The sequence below is a fragment of the Dipodomys ordii genome, unplaced genomic scaffold, assembly GCF_000151885.1.
Source record: "Dipodomys ordii isolate 6190 unplaced genomic scaffold, Dord_2.0 Scaffold7, whole genome shotgun sequence".
Taxonomy (NCBI): Eukaryota; Metazoa; Chordata; class Mammalia; order Rodentia; family Heteromyidae; genus Dipodomys; species Dipodomys ordii.
Window position 1 is genome coordinate 23,452,612 of NW_012267223.1, and position 10,400 is coordinate 23,463,011.

The following is a 10,400-nucleotide window of genomic DNA, read 5'->3' on the forward strand; positions in this document are numbered from 1 at the left end:
CTTTCTTTCTTTCTTTCTTTCTTTCTTTCTTTCTTTCTTTCTTTCTTTCTTTCTTTCTTTCTTTTTCTTTCTTTCGCCAGTCCTGGGGCTTGAACTCAGGGTAGGCTTCTTTTGCTCATTCTACCACTTGAGCCATAGCACCACTTTTGGCTTTTTCTGTGTATGTGGTACTGAGGAATCGAACCCAGGGTTTCATGCATGCTAGGCAAGCACTCTACCACTAAGCCACATTCCCAGCCCTCGAGTAATTCCTTGGTGGCACAAGATATGCTTGTCTTGTCTCCTCTTCAATCCTCCCCTCCCTCCTCATGACAGACTCGCCTATTTTGACCTTTTCTTCTTGTTATCCCCCTCTGGAGATACACAGTACTTAGGGACATGCTTCTCCAAAGTGGTCCAAATGTCCTCCCTAGAAAAAGATCTCATTGTTTTTCTGGGCTTCCCCAGGTAAATTGCTCCCTGAGCTGCTCCAACCTTATGAAGAACGCGTGGACCATCTGAGTGAGTTCCTGGTGGACGTGAAGCCCTCCTTGACTTTTGATATTGTCCCCTTGCTGGACCCCTATGGGCCGGCTGGCTCTGACCCCTCCCTGGAGTTCCTGGTGGTCAGCGAGGAGACTTATCGCGGGGGGATGGCCGTCAACCACTTCCGCCTTGAGAATGTAAGCCCTGAGGGAAATTGGCAGAGGGAGTGGATGGGAAGCGGGGAAGCCACTGTGGGTGGCTGTTGGAAGTACCAGTGCCCCAGAAGAGAGAAGGAGGGTTCAGGGTGAGGGGAAGAAGCCAGACGACTTGGTGCCCACTGAGTTGGAAATGACACCTGGGATAGGCAGGGAAGGATAGGAGTCCAGGTCTGTCCTTCTTCCTCTTTTCACTCTTCCTCTTTACCTCAGAACCTGGAAGAGCTTGCTTTATATCAGATCCAGCTGCTGAAGGACCAGAACCACAAGGAAAATGAAGAGGATAAAATCAGCTCCTCCAGCTTCCGCCATCGAATCTTGGGAAATTTGCTTCGGCCTCCATTTGTAAGCTTTCCCTTCCTTCTGTCCCTCCCCATTCCTTGGGTGTGCCAGAAACGTAGAGTACAAACTAAGGGGTTCATCTACAGGAATGAGCTTGAGGGACTCAATAACTGTGGGGTTCCCATTCTTTTATCCCCAGAAGAGACCAGAGCTCCCCTTAGGTCTCTACGTGCTCGGGCTGACTGGCATCAGTGGCTCTGGGAAGAGCTCAGTAGCTCAGCGGCTGAAGGGTCTGGGGGCATTTATCATCGACAGTGACCAGCTGGGTCATCGGGCCTATGCTCCAGGTGGCCTTGCCTATCAGCCTGTGGTGGAGGCCTTTGGAACCGGTAATAACCGGAGGGTTGGAGTTGTTTTGAGGTGAGGAGATTGCCTGGCCTCTTTCCTCAGTCCATCTTCTCTGTCACCCAGATATTCTCCATCAAGATGGCCTCATCAACAGGAAAATCCTGGGCAGCCGGGTATTTGGGAACAAGGTAAACACACACAAGGGCTCCTCAGCCACCTGCTAGAGTCATTGTTTGGGATCTGGTGACCCTCTCTAGTTTGGCCCCAAATGACAATTTCTGCTCATATTTTCTCCACTCTCACCACCTGGGCTGGCTCCATCTCTCAGGGAAGGTAACCTCTGCCTACTCCCTTCCCAGAAACAGATGAAGATGCTCACAGACATTGTGTGGCCAGTTATCGAAAAGCTGGCTCGAGAGGACATGGAGATAGCTGTGGCTGAGGGTGAGTGGGAGGGCTGGTGGGTGCACTTAAGGGAGACACTTAAGCAGATTCTCCCCCTGGGAGCTACCCTTTCCTGGGCCAGAACATCCACTTTCCTGGGGACCATTTTGTGGGCTTCCTTTGGTTTTGGCAGTACCAGGGTTTGAAGTTAGGGCCTATTCTTGCTAAGTAAGCACTTGAAATATTTCCCCAGCCCTTGTGGGCTTTTTGCCTGATAGTAGGTATCAGAGTGCTACCGGCACTGACTGGGGTCTCCCTACAGGAAAGAATGTGTGTGTGATTGATGCTGCCATACTGCTTGAAGCCGGCTGGCAGAACATGGTACATGAGGTGTGGACCGTTGTCATCCCTGAGACTGAGGTATCTGGACCCTACCCTACCCCATCCCTACTGCAGATGGCATCCTTTTCTGATCCAGTGAGCTGAGCTGGGTCCTATGCCCTGCCCAGGCTGTACGACGTATTGTGGAGAGGGATGGCCTGAGTGAAGCTGCTGCTCAAAGCCGGCTGCAGAACCAGATGAGTGGGCAGCAGCTAGTAGAACAGAGCCACGTAGTGCTAAGCACCTTGTGGGAACCGCATATTACTCAGCGCCAGGTTGGTGTCCAGGGAAAGGCTGGGTTGTAGAGAGGGAATGTCCAGTCCTTCTTTCAAATGACCCTGTCCTTCATTCAAATGTTTTGGATTGTCCAAAGGTGGAAAAAGCCTGGAATCTTCTGCAGAAGCGCATCACCAAGACTGAGGCCCAGGCCTGACAATAACTTCTCATGGGGCCAGTCTGGAGCTTGGAGCTGATAGATCCAGTGGTGAGAGGAATAGGCACTTGGATGCTCACACTGTCTCAGGCTTAGAGGGGCTTTGGGCTAAGCTATGCAGGACATAGGTGGGCCTAGTAAATATAAGATGCCTCTCGAACATGCTGGCATTTGACCAACAGTAAGGATGTGGATCACAGGGGGAGCCTGGCTGGGGTCCCATCCCCATTCATGCCTATGGGGGGTTTGATGTTCATCACTGACTTCGGTCAGAACAAACACTGGCGCTTATAACAGTATTAAAGGTGAATGTTTCCATGTGCTACTTGTTTGGTCTGCTTCCTGCTCCTATGCCACTAGGAATCTTTGGATCTCTATACCACAAGTTCAAAGCTCAGGCCGAAACCAGAAGCCATGAGTTCTGTGTTTAAGTGCATGGTCTTCGAAGCTAACCAGACTGGTGTTGGCCTGGGCTCTACTTACCATTGTCTACCTGTGTGCTTTTGAAATAGGCTTTCTGGACACTTGGGTTTCTTTATCTATAAATCTGAATAACTTAACGGGCCTTATGACATGGGTTAATTTCACAAGTGCTCTGATAAATAGTGGCTGGGATGTTGGAAAATCAATGCTAGGGATGACGGCTCGGCCCTCGGAGAGTTTCTGGTCTGGTGGGGTCAGATGTGATAGGGGAACTCTCTGCCCAGTTCCTGACATACTGATTAGGACTAGGGGCCTGGTGAGCTGTGCGCATGCGCAGAGTCTGCAATAATATTTACACAAGTGTCTCTCTGTGTGCGGTGCTGGACATGAAAGGCAGGTTCCTGCATGTGCTACGCTAGGGCTCTACCTCTGAGCTGAACACTCCCAGACCCGAAGGCAAACCATTTGAAGGGATCACGTTTCACAGAAGGTGCCGCCGATCTCCTCCGCCATTCTAGAGACTAAGGTGGTAGGGAAGGGCAGGGACCAGCGAGAGCAGCTCTTTGACGTTGCAGCTGTCAGCGTTAGAACAACGCCAGCCAGAGATACCTCCTACCGGCGTTTAAAGTCCCGGCTGCGCTTGCGCGGCACTCCGCCCCACCTCCCTTCGCCAGCGTGGATTGGTGGGCTTGGGTCACGTGGACGTGCCTCGCCGCTTCCTCGCCGCAGGGGACCCGCCTGCTGGCTCGTTTCCGGTTCGGTAAGTCCAAGATGACCGAGCCCGGCGCTTCTCCGGAGGACCCCTGGGTTAAGGCAAGCCCGGCGAGGGGAGGGCGAGGGGTCTGGTGCGCGTCGGGGCTCAGGACTGTAAAGGGCTTCCCTCCTCTCCCTGAAGTCTCTCCCTTGCTCGCCCGACTCCGGGGCTGCAGGGAAGGGAGCTCCCGTCCGGCGTGGGAAGGTGGAGAGACCAACGAGGCATGCGTGCCCAAATGTGAGGGGGGCTGGCTAGGTGGAGATGGGGCGGCGCTCCTGGAGCCTTCCTAGGCTTGGCTTTGGGGGGAACCACTCAGCGATCCCTGCACCCCGGAGATGTGTGTTCAGGTACGCATGCGCCCTACACTAGAGGCAAAGGCCTGATGAGCCTCCCTTGCTTGGTGTCGCAGGTGGAGTATGCCTATAGTGACAACAGTCTGGACCCTGGTGAGTGCCTCCCCCACGGCCTTCAGTTCTGGAATAACACTTCCTTTTCTACTCTATAGATTCTTGTACCCTTGCCAGCCACACCTGAGCACAGTCCACTGTCCCTGAGCCAAGGTCCTGGCCTGAGAAGTGAGGGAGGACTAGAGGATGGGCAGGAAGCAACCCAGGGTGGCACTTGGTTGTCTGCTCTGTAAGGAAAGTGATGGGAATAGGGACAGCTGGTCACTCTCTCGTTGAACCCAGATGCCCCTGGGTGAGCCAAAGGGTGAAAGTGCGAGCCTGTGGAGCAGTGTAGACCCTGGGGACAAGAGACAGGCAGCGAGGTGTGGTAGGAAGTAGGCGACCTAGAATGGCTGGCTTTGGCGCTGAAGGGAGAGGTTAGCATTTGAGGAAGCCATTGTGCTCACAAGGTGTCTTGAGGCTTGGCAGTGTTCCCCACCTCTTAGTGATTGGGGCCTCTCTTTTCCAGGGCTTTTTGTAGAAAGCACCCGCAAAGGGAGTGTAGTGTCCAGAGCTAATAGCATCGGTTCCACCAGTGCCTCTTCTGTCCCCAACACAGGTAGGCAGCAAACACCCCCTCCTACCTGGGAGGATCATCTTAGTATCCTCCCTAGACAGGGATGCTCCAGCTGTCTCCTTACGGTTGCTGGAAAAGGAGTGCCACAGAGTCTCACCAACTTCTACCTCAACCTGGATATTAGGCTTTCCTGTCCATCTGCCATTTCCTGGTACCAGGGTCTTCTTCTTAGCTAGGGAAAGGTGGGCCCAAAAGATGACCTCTGTCCCCTAACTCTTGAGTATAGATGACGAGGACAGTGATTACCATCAGGAGTCCTACAAGGAGTCCTACAAAGACCGCCGGCGGCTAGCTCACACTCAGGCTGAGCAGAAGAGGAGGGACGCCATCAAGGTGACTGGAGGCCTAGGCCTCAACCAACAAGGGAGGGTCCTGCATGTTTCTCATCCACCCTGTCTGGATCTCTTAGAAATTCCCAACAGCCTTGGGGCAAGCTAAGCCAGTCCTTGAGAACAAGTCTCTTAACCTTCCACCCTTTTGAGTTTGTGAGCATGCAAATGGAGGAAAAGCTTGTGCCACCTTGCCTTAATCCCTCAGGATAAAGGAATTCATTTCTCATATCTCCACAGAGAGGCTATGATGACCTTCAGACTATTGTCCCTACCTGCCAGCAGCAGGACTTCTCTATTGGCTCCCAAAAGCTGAGCAAAGCCATCGTTCTACAGAAGAGTATGGCCAGGGGATGTGGGGAGAGGGGGAACAGGGCTGTGGAGCTGGTCTGGCCCTGTGAAGGGTGGCTGAAATGGGAAACTTGGGTATTGAGGGACAGGCAACAAAATCAGCCTTGAGACTTCCTTTATACCTATTCCCTCTGTCTACCTCTTCCCTAGCCATTGACTACATCCAGTTTTTGCACAAGGAGAAGAAAAAGCAGGAAGAGGAAGTGTCCACACTACGCAAGGATGTCACAGCTCTAAAGATAATGAAAGTGTAAGAGGGGGAATTAGAGCTTCTGATGAGACTGAGGCCAGCTTCAGTGCACACCTTCCTCTATTCAAAGGCCATATCAGATACTTTGTGTGCATTATCCTCTCATTCCCTGAGCTGACCACTGAGAGGCAGACTTCTCTGTCCCTTACCCATAGCACTCAGGAAATAAGTGCCTAGAAGATTAATGCTGGGAAGGCTCAAATGAGTCACCATTTCAGTATCTAACTAATGTTGAATATATCCCCGAAACTCTCTGGGAATCCCTTTTGTGTGGAGGGGGGATACAGGGTCACCCCTCCTTTTTTCTTGAGCTAGTTGAGCTGCTACAGCACCTGAAAGCCTGCGTGCTTTCAGGAACTATGAGCAGATTGTGAAGGCACATCAGGACAACGTCCACGAGGGGGAGGACCAGATCTCTGACCAGGTCAAGTTCAACGTGTTTCAAGGGATCATGGATTCCCTATTCGAGTCCTTCAATGCCTCCATCTCCGTGGCCAGCTTCCAAGAGCTGTCAGCCTGTGTCTTCAGCTGGATTGAGGAGCACTGTAAGCCGCAGGTATGGGGCAGCACTGGTCATAGGGTCTTATCTTGCCACCTTCAGACAGTGGTCTAAGCTATTTGTTCAGAAAAGCAAAGTATCTGCTGTTACATTTCTCTAGAGTATACATAACTTTCAGCATTGTTTCCTTCCTTGATTTTCAAGTTAAGGTCTCATCTGGCACGTATGCTGTGAATACACAATGCCAGGCCTAGTGCTCAACTCGAGCCCAGGTTATTGTTCCCTCATTAGCCACTCCTCTGCCCCTCTGTGTGGAAATCTCAACTACCACCAGTAGTTACTTCAGGTTTTTGGAAACTTGTAGATCCTAGGGGCAACATCTAGCTCAAGTTTGGGCAGTAGTTATGTGGAAGGAGAGGAACTACTTGGGAAGGGTCTCAGCCTCTTGAGTAGATAGGATTATAGGTATGAGCCACTGGCGCCCCGTGGGGCCTCTATTTTTAATACTTTCCCCCCACTCAGTCATGTGGCTTGAACTCAGGACCTGGGCACTATCCCTAAGCAATTTTTGCTCGAAGCTAGTGCTCTACACCAAGCCACAGCTCCACTTCTGGTTTTTCTGGTTAATTAAGAGTTGAGTCTCACGGACTTCCCTGCCTGGGCTGGTTTTGAACCATGATTCTCAGATCTCAGTCTCCTGAGATTACAGGTGTGAGCCACCAGCAGCTTAATACTCATGTGAAAAGAACATGGGTGGTTGGCATGGGTGGTCTAGGTAGACAAAAGCTACTCTGTGTGATCCCCTGAGCGTTGTCTTTTCTTGCTGCCCCCACCAGACCCTACGAGAGATTGTGATTGGGGTGCTGCATCAGTTGAAAAACCAACTTTACTGATGGCTCCTGGAAACCTGCTAAGCAGCCAACAAGAGGCCTTTGAGTCTACTATCTGGCCATGGGACTGCTGGGCCTCCAAAGGGACTGCAACACCTTACACCGGTTGGCTGGTTTCTACTTGGTGTTTGGTTTTCCTAGCTCTACTTTATCTTTAGTGGGGCTAGAATGTTTGTTTTGTGAAAGTTCCTGATTAATTTATTATATTGACCATAAAGTCAAATCTACCCAGTCTTCCCTCTCCTGGTAGAATTCCTTAGGACAGGAATTTGTTCTGAGTACTTTTGAGAGTTCCTGGCCTTTCTGCCCTCAGATTTCTGCTTGTGATCCACATATATTTAGAAGCTGTTGGCCTCTGTCTTGGTGTCTTGGGTAATAATTGGCTCAAGTGTCGACATTTTGGCTGTAGTTGAGTGGCGGAGGAGGGAAGGGAAACAGTCCCACTGCCATGAGGGTGAAAGGCCACCTTGTATCTGACTAGAACTGCCTACTCAGTGCTTCTGTGGCACTTTGGTCCTCTCTGCTGCGGGCACCGGGAGCAGCAGCCTCCTGTCTACCCTGCACTCGCCTTCCTATAGGCACTGGCACAGCATGGCAAAGGCAGGCATGATACAGCACTACACATTTGAAATTTTTTATTTTCTTAAATACTAACAATGCAGTTTTGCCACATTTACAATTTTGGAAAATTAAACAAGGAGGCCTCAACATCACTTCAGCTTTTCTGTCCAGTGTGTCTGGGTCTCTGCCAGTGTTGCCCACATTTCTCCCAGAACTTGGGGTGAGGCAAAAGGGTATAGAAGACACTTGGGTCTTCTGGGATTAGTCCTGGGTGATGCTTTGGGCTCCTCAAATACTGATATTTAGTAGCAGCTTTACCTTTGTTTCCCAAGCTCCCTGCTGCCTTCCTCAGGTTTGATATCTGGGAGGTTTGAATATCCAGAGGAAATTAAATATTTTTATATGAAATTATATCACAATAAATATTGCCAAATGCCTTCCTTTAGCATGTTACAAGTCTTTGTGTTAAGCTCAAGCCACTGCAATGTGGACAACAAAATGGGCATGACCATCCATCTCTTCCTGTCTACTAGCACTGAGCTACCACAGCTACCACTCATACTCTGGCTATTCCTTTCTCTGCAGTGCTATGCTCAGTTAGAGAACGGCAGGAGCAACAAAAACAACACAAAGGCCAGCCTGGGAATCTCTTCGTTCCAATCCCTAGTTCCCTCAGGGGTCTGGGAGCTTGACTTTGCAATCTTCATCTGTCTCTATCCCAACTTCCTCCTGTGTGACAGGGAGAGAAGTAAATGAGACACACTTGGGCAAAGACCCCAGGGGAGCAAAGGAGAGTGCACTTACAAAGAACTGCTTCTTGCTCTTGGAGTAGCCTTCAAGGATTGCATCACACATCTCTGTTGCCTGTTAAGAAAACAAAGTCACAGGGCTGGGAAGGTGGCTCAGTGGTAGAGCACTTGCCTTGAATGCCTGAGGCCCTGGGTTTGATTCCTCAGCACCACATAAGCAAAAAGAAAAAAGCCGGATATGGCACTGTGGCTCAAGTGGTAGAGCGCTAGCCTTGAGCAAAAGAGCTGAGAGACAACGCCCAGGCTGAGTTCAGGCCCCACGACCGGACCCCCCCAAAAAAACCAACCAAACAAAAAAGAAACAAAGCCACCCCTTTTCGGAAGGGCAGTACTGGGCACTGCCTCTTGGGTCATGCTATTGGGCAGTGGTTTCTCCAGGGCTGCCTCCCTGGAGCTCCCACTCACCATCCTCTTCCGCTTCCTCCATTCCCTGCAGTATTGCTGCCTTTCTCTGTATACCTACAAGGGAGAAACAGTTCCTCCAAGTCCTGCAAGCCCACAGCAGTGTGAATATACACATACATAGTTTCATGTTCATTCCAGACCTGCACAGCAGCCTCCACTCTTCCAGTCTCCTTCCCACCTTACCTGCTCCTTCTCTTCTGGAGTGATATGGTTAGTAGCTGCTTTGATGTTCTTCAATCTCTCTGTGTAGCCAGCACATTCCTTCTTTAACTCCTGGATCTCTTTCTGCATCTCCGGAGTGGTCAGGCTATTAGTTAGTTCCTTCAGCTCTGAAACCACATTCTTTGGGGTCACTTGCTATCCCTGAGGAAGGGAGTCTATCTTTTCCAACAGGTGCTCCCTGAGGTAGGAAACAGACTTCCATCTTGCTCTGGGATCTCTCCAAATTGGGATCTCCCTGCCCCCCCCCCAACCTGGAAATACTCAAGAAAATAAGGCTTACAGAATAAATAGAATAAACTTATTCTATTTTTTTTTCTTCCCCATCTACAATAAGTGTTGGGTAAAAGGTTGAGCAGGGAGATATGTAACTCATTAAAGAAGCAGGAAAGTGGAAACACGGGGGCAGCGTGTGCTGATGTTCATCTTACCCATTCGTACACAAAGCGATTTACTAATGGCATTTCACTTAGTGCAGTGCCTCAGGCAGCCCAAAGCACTCTGAGCTGCAACAAGACCCTACAGCTAATGAGCCATTCACTTAGCAATTCTGGAGGTCTAGACCAAATCTAACCCCATGGACACTTTGGAGGGACTCCCCAGTTTCCTACCAGTTTCCATGTGTCGACAGCTCTGCTGCAAGCTCTGCACCTTAGCAGTGAGGGCCACAATTTTGGCATCCAGGCCATGGAGGTCAGCATCATTCACCACATCAAACTGGTCCTGCCAGAGATGAGGGGAAATACAAATGAGAGTGTGAGGCAGACTCCACATTAGGAGAGACAACATTCAGATACATTCAAGAACCCAGTACTCTAAACCCTGCAAAGTGCTACGTGTGTATGTGTGTGTGTGTTTGTGTGCGCACGTGCACATGCGTGCGCTTGTGCTGGTCCTAGGGTTTGAACCCAAGGCCTGGGTGCTGTCCCTGAGATTTTATTTACTGGTGCTCTACTTCTTGAGCCACTTCTGGCTTTTGGTGGTTAACTTGAGGTAAGAGTCTCATGGAGTTTCCTGCCCAGGCTAACTTTGAACTGTGATCCTTAGATCTCAGCCTTCTGAGTAGCTAGGATTACAGGCATGAGCCACAGGTGCCCCGTGCAAAGTGCTACTTTTTAGAAATTATTTTTGTTTGAGACAGTGTCTGTGTTGCCCAGGTTAGACTTGCACTCATGATCCTCCTGCCTTAGCTTCCTGAATGCTGGGATTAGAGGCATGAGTCCCCACACCTGGCTGAAAAAGTACTTTTGAGTAATCATTCAGTTCAACTCTAGTCCCCAAGGGGCTGGGAAGGTGGCTCAGTGGTAGAGCGCTTGCCTTGCATGCATGAGGCCCTGGGTTCGATTCCTCAGCACCACATAAGCAAAAAGAAAAAAGCT

The 10,400-nt window shown here is 50.4% G+C and overlaps 3 protein-coding genes across 4 annotated transcripts in view; 2 read left to right on the forward strand and 1 right to left on the reverse strand.

Moving 5' to 3' along the window:
• Coasy (CoA synthase) overlaps positions 1 to 2,833 on the forward strand; it is a 4,452-nt gene extending 1,619 nt beyond the window's left edge. The window contains exons 3-10 of the mRNA XM_013038108.1: positions 448 to 662; positions 894 to 1,025; positions 1,162 to 1,351; positions 1,434 to 1,498; positions 1,670 to 1,754; positions 2,017 to 2,114; positions 2,204 to 2,350; positions 2,449 to 2,833. Of these exons, the coding sequence (XP_012893562.1) occupies positions 448 to 662; positions 894 to 1,025; positions 1,162 to 1,351; positions 1,434 to 1,498; positions 1,670 to 1,754; positions 2,017 to 2,114; positions 2,204 to 2,350; positions 2,449 to 2,508 (992 nt within the window). The 3' untranslated portion in view covers positions 2,509 to 2,833. The remainder of the gene's footprint in view (positions 1 to 447; positions 663 to 893; positions 1,026 to 1,161; positions 1,352 to 1,433; positions 1,499 to 1,669; positions 1,755 to 2,016; positions 2,115 to 2,203; positions 2,351 to 2,448) is intronic.
• Positions 2,834 to 3,657: 824 nt separating this feature from the next.
• Mlx (MLX, MAX dimerization protein) lies at positions 3,658 to 8,024 on the forward strand. 2 transcript variants are annotated; one of them, XM_013037979.1, is made up of 8 exons: positions 3,658 to 3,744; positions 4,095 to 4,131; positions 4,601 to 4,690; positions 4,935 to 5,041; positions 5,278 to 5,377; positions 5,539 to 5,638; positions 5,993 to 6,194; positions 6,974 to 8,024. In XM_013037979.1, the coding sequence occupies exons 1-8, from the start codon at positions 3,703 to 3,705 to the stop codon at positions 7,028 to 7,030; spliced, it is 735 nt and encodes a 244-aa protein (XP_012893433.1). In that variant the 5' UTR covers positions 3,658 to 3,702; the 3' UTR covers positions 7,031 to 8,024. The 2 variants fall into 2 exon arrangements, with proteins under 2 accessions (XP_012893433.1, XP_012893434.1); XM_013037980.1 differs by lacking the exon at positions 4,601 to 4,690 and having other exon boundaries at positions 3,664 to 3,744.
• The window catches only part of Psmc3ip (PSMC3 interacting protein), a 6,082-nt gene continuing 3,327 nt past the window's right edge, over positions 7,646 to 10,400 (reverse strand). Inside the window, exons 4-8 of the mRNA XM_013037981.1 lie at positions 9,633 to 9,744; positions 8,986 to 9,131; positions 8,803 to 8,856; positions 8,393 to 8,452; positions 7,646 to 8,317 (exon numbers count right to left, since the gene is read on the reverse strand). Of these exons, the coding sequence (XP_012893435.1) occupies positions 8,261 to 8,317; positions 8,393 to 8,452; positions 8,803 to 8,856; positions 8,986 to 9,131; positions 9,633 to 9,744 (429 nt within the window). The 3' untranslated portion in view covers positions 7,646 to 8,260. The remainder of the gene's footprint in view (positions 8,318 to 8,392; positions 8,453 to 8,802; positions 8,857 to 8,985; positions 9,132 to 9,632; positions 9,745 to 10,400) is intronic.

What these genes read in the sequence shown, in the direction of transcription:
- Mlx (XM_013037979.1), top strand. Translation starts at nt 3,703, where the DNA reads ATGACCGAGCCCGGCGCTTCTCCGGAGGACCCCTGGGTTAAG. An exon ending in TGACAACAGTCTGGACCCTG is followed by an intron (nt 4,132 to 4,600) that starts GTGAGTGCCTCC and finishes TCTCTTTTCCAG; the next exon opens with GGCTTTTTGTAGAAAGCACC. An exon ending in CTCTTCTGTCCCCAACACAG is followed by an intron (nt 4,691 to 4,934) that starts GTAGGCAGCAAA and finishes TCTTGAGTATAG; the next exon opens with ATGACGAGGACAGTGATTAC.